Source organism: Miniopterus natalensis, chromosome X, assembly GCF_054644295.1.
Source record: "Miniopterus natalensis isolate mMinNat1 chromosome X, mMinNat1.hap1, whole genome shotgun sequence".
Classification (NCBI taxonomy): Eukaryota; Metazoa; Chordata; class Mammalia; order Chiroptera; family Miniopteridae; genus Miniopterus; species Miniopterus natalensis.
Genome location: NC_142103.1, coordinates 106,272,772 through 106,279,427, shown reverse-complemented (window position 1 = coordinate 106,279,427; position 6,656 = coordinate 106,272,772). Strand labels below are relative to the sequence as shown.

The 6,656-nt window shown below is 58.7% G+C and overlaps 1 protein-coding gene across 1 annotated transcript; it reads right to left on the bottom strand.

Moving 5' to 3' along the window:
• Positions 1 to 5,056: 5,056 nt before the first annotated feature.
• On the bottom strand, positions 5,057 to 6,148 carry P2RY8 (P2Y receptor family member 8). The gene has a single exon (XM_016221700.2). The coding sequence runs from the start codon at positions 6,131 to 6,133 to the stop codon at positions 5,057 to 5,059; it is 1,077 nt and encodes a 358-aa protein (XP_016077186.2). The 5' UTR covers positions 6,134 to 6,148.
• Positions 6,149 to 6,656: the final 508 nt, after the last annotated feature.

The following is a 6,656-nucleotide window of genomic DNA, read 5'->3' as shown; positions in this document are numbered from 1 at the left end:
ATCAGAGGCCAGCAACCAAGGCCCCGCCCGCCACGCCCTACGTAGCCCCGCCCCTAACGTGCCCTCGCGCACCACCGGAGCCCCGCCCCTAACAAAGCTCCGCTCCGGGGTCTGCCGGGCACAGCTTCCGAGGCGGCCCCGCCCACTCGGTCCGGAACCACGCCCCCAGCCCTGACCAGGCCCCGCCCCCACGAGGCCCCGCCCCCGCCCCTCGCCCCGCCCCGCCCGCGCAGCGACGCCTTGGACAGTAGCTGCGCGCAGGCGGCCGAAGGGGTGGAAGGGTGGGGGGTAGGTCCCCCAGAACCTCCACATCGCGGGGTTCCTTGTGAGCATTGCGTGAGGGCGTGGAGATGGGGGTCCCTGAGGGCGCGGGGGGGCGCAAAAATGGGGGGCTTCCCTGAGGACGCAGAGTTGGAGGGTCCCTGAGGGCGCAGAGTTGGGGGGTCCCTTAGGGCACGGAGTTGGGGGTCCCTGATGGCGCGGTGTCGGGCACGGAGATGGAAGTATATCTATAGGTAGATTGATGGACCCATTATAGGTAGATAGATGGGCAGAACCAGCACTGGTGACCTCTGAGGCCTCCGATCATTCTTGGGGGGGCAGGCGGGGGTGCTGCCCTGTGATTTGCAGGATGTTTAGCTGCACCCTGGCTTCTAGAAGGCAGCGCCTTCCTTCCAAACTGTGGCAAGGACAAATGTCTCCAGACATTGCCAGGTGTTCCCCGGGGAGAGGATTACTTCCAGTGGAGAAGTACCTTTAGAGGTATAGAGAGATGATTGATAGATGGTGATAGATAAATGACAGATCAATAGATAGGTAGATGATAGATGATGATAGATAGATATAGATAGATATAGATAGATAGATAGATAGATAGATAGATAGATAGATGATAGATAGATAGATAGATGATAGATAGATGATAGATAGATAGATAGATAGATGATAGATAGATAGATAGATATAGATAGATGATAAATAGATGATAGATAGATGATGATTGATAGATAGATGATAGAGAGATAGATAGATAGATTGATAGATGATAGATAATAGATAGATATTTATATTATATTCTAGATGTGCCCTGATTGGAGATAGAACCTGCAACCCTGATGTACTGGGATGATTCTCTAACCACTGAGCCAGGGCTGAGGGTTTTTCTTTCAAGTCCCCGAAATGTGTGTGTGTGTGTACACGCATGTGCACGCATATGTGTATGTACATACGTGTGTGCACAGGAGTGCGTGCCTGGATGGATGCACGTGGGGCGTGTGCACCGGTGTGCACATGCACGCATTTGCTCTCGATTTAAAAGCAGACGTTAAACATCACCTCATTCCACTCTTGGATATTTGCAAGCACAGCTTTAATAGATGTTTTTGTGGGTTTTTCCTCCCCAATAAAGACACAGCACCAGCATCCCATCCGACAATCCTCAATGTCACCGGCACCCCACCAGCCGTCCGTGTGTCCCGCCCCCACCGCCGATTCAAAATGTGGGGGGCCCTGATTCTGCTGTGGATGGAAGGTCTTCTCTTTGGACGTGCGGGGGTGTGGGGGACAGATTCCAACATGAGGTGTCTCAGGAGTCACAGAGAGAGAGAGACGCTCACCCTGTGTGCTGGGAGAAATCCGAATGTCAGTCACCCGGGGTCCTGCTTCTCCCAGGGCTCCCTCTGTCCCTACCCCGCTGTCCCCACCCCGGCTTGGGCTACGTGAGCGTCAATATGCCTTCCGGTTTTCCTGGCTGCTGATAAGGCGAACAGCTTGAGTACGGTTCTGGGAAAACACACGCAAGCCACATTACGAACATGCTGAATGCAGGCCAGGGTCTCAGGTTAGCAGTCACACCCGGACGGTGTGACAAGGTGACTGTCCCCAGAGGCTGGAGCCTCCTGATGGAAACTCCCGGGAACGCCAGAGACCCGGTGGGCCCCTGAGTGATTTCAGTGGTGTCGGGGTCCCCCTGAGCAGTGCTGATGGGGCGTCGGCAGCCCTCACTGGCTAACAGGTTCCACAAACAAATAAAAATAGTCATATCGGGCTCTGGCCAGCATGACTTGGTGGTTGGAGCGTCGGCTCGAGCACCCAAGGGTCTCCGGTTTGATTCCCGGTCAGGGCACATGCCCAGGTTGCGGGTTCCATTCCCAGTTGGAGGCCTGTGGGAGGCAGGCGATCAATGACTGTCTCTCATCATTGATATTTCTCTCTCTCTCTCTCTCTCCCTCTCCCTTCCTCTCTCTGAAATCAATAAAGACATTAAAAAAAAAACAAAAAACGCACACACACACACAAAAATACTAACAATGTGACAAAACTCTGGACTCTGTCTGTTCACATCCCTGTGGAACCCAAGGGCCCGGGAACCTGGGGTCCCATTGGGGGACATTATAACTCAGGCAGATGACCCCTGAATGCTGCCTGTCAGCCTATCCTAGGTGGCCCAGAGCTAGCTGTGGGATGCTTTGAGGTTTTCACACTTTTTTTTTTTTTTTGGCACCTGATGTGTGAGTCTCACGCCCCGATGATGAACGAACGTGGGTGTCAGCATTGGAGTCTTGCAGGCTCGGCGTTTCTGACCCCGGGGGGTGGGGATGTCGCTGAGTTTGATGTTGCTTTCTAGGGTTGGGCTTTGGGACAGGCAGGATGTCACACCTCGTGGAGAATTTGGGTCTCGGCCTTTGTTCAGTTCCCCCCCCCCCCCTGAAGTCCTGTTTCAGGCGAGGCTCAGGATGTCATACAAAAGCTGGCATGTGACTGTCAGCTCCCTGCAAACAATCCAGGATCCATGGGCTCGGACACTGTCCCCTGTGCGGACATCCCGGATGCAACTCTGTGAGCCACGGTCCTGTGCATCCATGGCCTGCGGAGCAGGGCATTAAAGGGACCCTGAGGTCACCTCTCAGGTCCCAAGGGTAAGCTCTCCACCTGCACATGCCTTTTACCCTAAAGGACATACACGGGCAGATGGCCAAGGTGGGAATGTGGGTTGGATTCTAACACCAGACATGGATAGGGGGTCTGGAGCCTTCACAGGGCAGGTACCAGACTCCACAGTTTACAGTCAACAGGTAGCAGGTAGAAAGAAAACATGAGATCTCCCTCCCACCGGGACCCCTCAGTCCTCAGAGCAGCCTTCTGGGGCAGAGGGTCTCCCCCATGGGCTCCGTGGACATTACACCAAGGATGTTCAGCTCGTCTATCCAAAAGCCCTCACCTGACACAGGTGTGGCCCCCTGGCCCTGCCCAGGGGGTTGGGTCCCAGGAAGCAGGGGGCCAGCACGGGGCAGGGTGCACCTTCAGTCCCCCACCCTGGGGCCCATGCTTTATATCTGTCCCTGTCCTGGCGACAGAATTCCAGAGTTGCTTAAACAAATCTCAGCGTCTTGACACGGCCGTAAGAAATGATCACAAACTGGGGGCTTAAAACCACAGAAATTCATTGTCCCCCCCATCCTGGAGACCAGACATCTGAGATCCAGGTGTCCCAGGGCCGTGCTCCGTCCGGAGGCTCCAGGGGAGGGTCCTTGCCTTTTTCAGTTCCTGGGGCTCCAGGCGTCCCTGAGCTGGTGGCCACCTCCCTCCCGTCTCTGCCTCCGTCTCCACGTGGCTTCTCCTCTGTGTCTGTGTCTCCGCTTCTGTCTCTTAGAAGGACCCTGTCCTTGGATGTCAGGCCCCCCTGATCCAGGTTGAGCTCATCTCAGAGCCTTCACTTCACCCCACCTGCAAAGACCCTGTTTCCTAATTTGGTGACATTCTGAGGTTCTAAATGGAATAGACTAGACTCCATTCTGAGGTCCTTGGTGGGCATGGATTTGGGGGTGAAACTCTTCACCCCGGTCCAGTTGTGTCTGTTTTGTACCTGGCGGGGAGCAGGCTCAGAGGTCCACCAGCACCCTGGACTCTGGGCGGGGAGGCTGCCTGCCCTACAGACATCCCGCCACCAGGTGGCGCCTCCGAGCTCCCGCTGTGCAGACTCTAGGGCGGACCGTCTGTTTCTGCAAACTGGGCGCCGGAGCTCTGCACACCCTGGGTGTGGGTTTCTCGCCTTCCCGGAGGAGCCCGCGTTTCGCCGCTGGTTCAGGTGGATGGTCCCGGTGCAGGCAGGAAGCCCCGAGCTGAACTGAGGCCGGCGGGCCTCGCGGGGCTGCGCTGGGCTGACGACACTCCTGTGGGCTTGTGGGGTCAGGTGCATGCTCCCCGAAGGATCCAGTGGGCTGGCCTGGGTGCGCGCTCCTGGAGAGGAGCCTCCTGGCACCTGGGACTTCTTGCCATGGCCCAGAGCCGTCGGCCTGGGAGCAGCAGCCCCCAAATGGGCAGAGGGAGCCCTGGAGTCCAGCTGCACTCGAAGCGTCTCAGTTGGCGGGGTCACACCCAAGCTGTGGACGCTCAGTGCCCCTCACACAGTCCACTCGGAGACCCTCAGCCGTCGATGGGGGCCTGAGCCTCACCTCCTGCAAATCCTTCACTCCTGCCTGGGACTTTTAAGTAGAACTTGAGCCCAGAGTGACGCAGGAGTTGGAAGGCCCCCTGGGGTTGGCTCCTGTGGGATCAGGTGACACGAAGGGGCCTGAACTTCCAGGGCTTTGGGACCCAAGGGGCCTGTGTGTGGTAGCCTGGCTGTGCCCACGTTGAAATGTACATGAGGCCCTGGGAGAGCAGCGTGTCCCCTGGGCGTCCCAGACCAGAAATGAGGCAGGTGGCTGACTCAGAGGGTCAGGGCCCCACAGGGACACACCTGGCCTGGCCACGCCCTTGCTCGCCCTCAGGAGGGGACAGGCTGGGTCTCAATCCCCAGGCAGCAGGAACACATCTCCTTGGCACGCCCCCACCATCTTCCCAAAAAAACCGCCCTGTCTGTCTGTCCCGTTGCTGCGTCCGTGGGCCAGCAGTGGTGCTTGGGTGCGGGGAGTCTGGCCAGCCCCCTGTGGCAGCCTGGGGAGCCTTCCCCGTGGCTTCAGATGGTGGCAGGAGCATCAGGAAAGACAAAGCTCATAGTCCCGTCTTCCCCTGGCCAGGTGTCCCCCCCTCTGCTCTCCCCAGGTTGCCAGGCTCAGAACACGCTCTCCTGCCTTTGGAGGAAGGGCCGCGCGGCCGCCTCCAGCATATCGCCGTGGCAGCTGGACACCGAGGGCGCCAAGAGCGTCCGGCCGGAGAAGACGCTTTCCCGGCGCGCGCTCAGGGCGCTGGATGGAGGGGTCCCGGTGCGCAAGTAGCCGCGGAGCCGGAGCTGGAACTCGCGGGATGCGAAATAGTACACGAAGGGATCCAGGCAGTTGTTGAGGCAGCTGAGGCAGAGCGTGAGTTTGTAGACGTGGTAATAGCTGGTGCCCAGAAAGAGGCGGCTGACCATGTGCGCCAGGAGCACGAAGTTGTTGGGCGCGAAACAGGTGACGAAGGCGAGGAGGACCACGACCGCCAGGCTCACCGCGCGGCGCCTCTGGCCCTGGCCGTGCGAATCCGGGGTGCGCAGGAGCCTGAGGATGGTGGCCGTGTAGCAGGCCACGGTGACCACGAAGGGCACCAGGAACAGGACGATAAAGAGCGTAAAGAGGAAGATGGCCCACATGGCCACGCTGGGCAGCATGGTGGACTTGAGCACGTCGAAGCAGGTGACGATGCCCAGCTCCTCCACGACGTAGGTGAGGTCGGTGCGCGCCAGGGGCGACAGGGCCACCAGCAGCAGCAGCCAGGTGCCCGCGCACGTGGCCACCGCGTAGCGCCGGCGCCTCCAGCGCGCGGAGGCCAGTGGATACACCACGCCCAGGAAGCGGTCCACGCTGATGCAGGTCATGGTCAGGATGGACGAGTACATGTTGGCGTAGAAGACCAGGGTGACCACGGTGCAGAGGTGCGTCCCGAACACCCAGTGGTTGCGGTTGCAGTGGTAATAGATCTGGAAAGGCAGGACGCAGGCCAGCGCCAGGTCGGTGAGGCTCAGGTTGATCATGAAGATGACCGACGGGGACTTGGGCCCGATGTGGCGGCACAGCACCCACAAGGAGAAGAAGTTGCCCGGGATGCTGACCAGCACCACGAAGGAGTACACCGCCGGCAGGACCACCGCGATGGCCGGGTTTTTCAGCATCAGGATGGTGGCGTTGTCGGGACGCGTCATGTTTATGTCCATCTTTGGGGAAGGGGCCCCCCGGCCAGAGCTCGGGGACAACCTGAAAGGCAAAGGGTACAGAAATGAGAGGGGTGCAGAAGGGGTCCCCGTGACAAGGAGGCTGGTCTGCTCTGCGATGAACCCACAGACGGAGGAGAAGGGTCACCTGGGGGCAGGGAGGCAGGCAGCTCCGGCTTCCTCCCCTGTTCCCCTTCCTCCGCCTTCTCCCAAGAAGCAGGCATGTCATCATCTCTACCAGGGACTGTCCCTATAACTGCCCACAACCCGGTGATGGCACACTTGGTCCTTCCCTGGCCAATTCCTTCCTTACTTCTGGTTGGAATGGAGGGAGCATGCTGAGAGGCACAGGGCAGTGGCTGCAACATTGTGTCCACGAGGAAGCCCCTGAAGTGCAACAGTTGCAAAGTTACAAGGTTACCAAGGGGCTCATCCTGCAAGGGACTCTGTCTCCAGTTGCAACATAGTTTCTCTGGCATTGGTAGGAGCCTCGTTTCCTCTTCCGTCTGGTACCCCACGGGGGCGA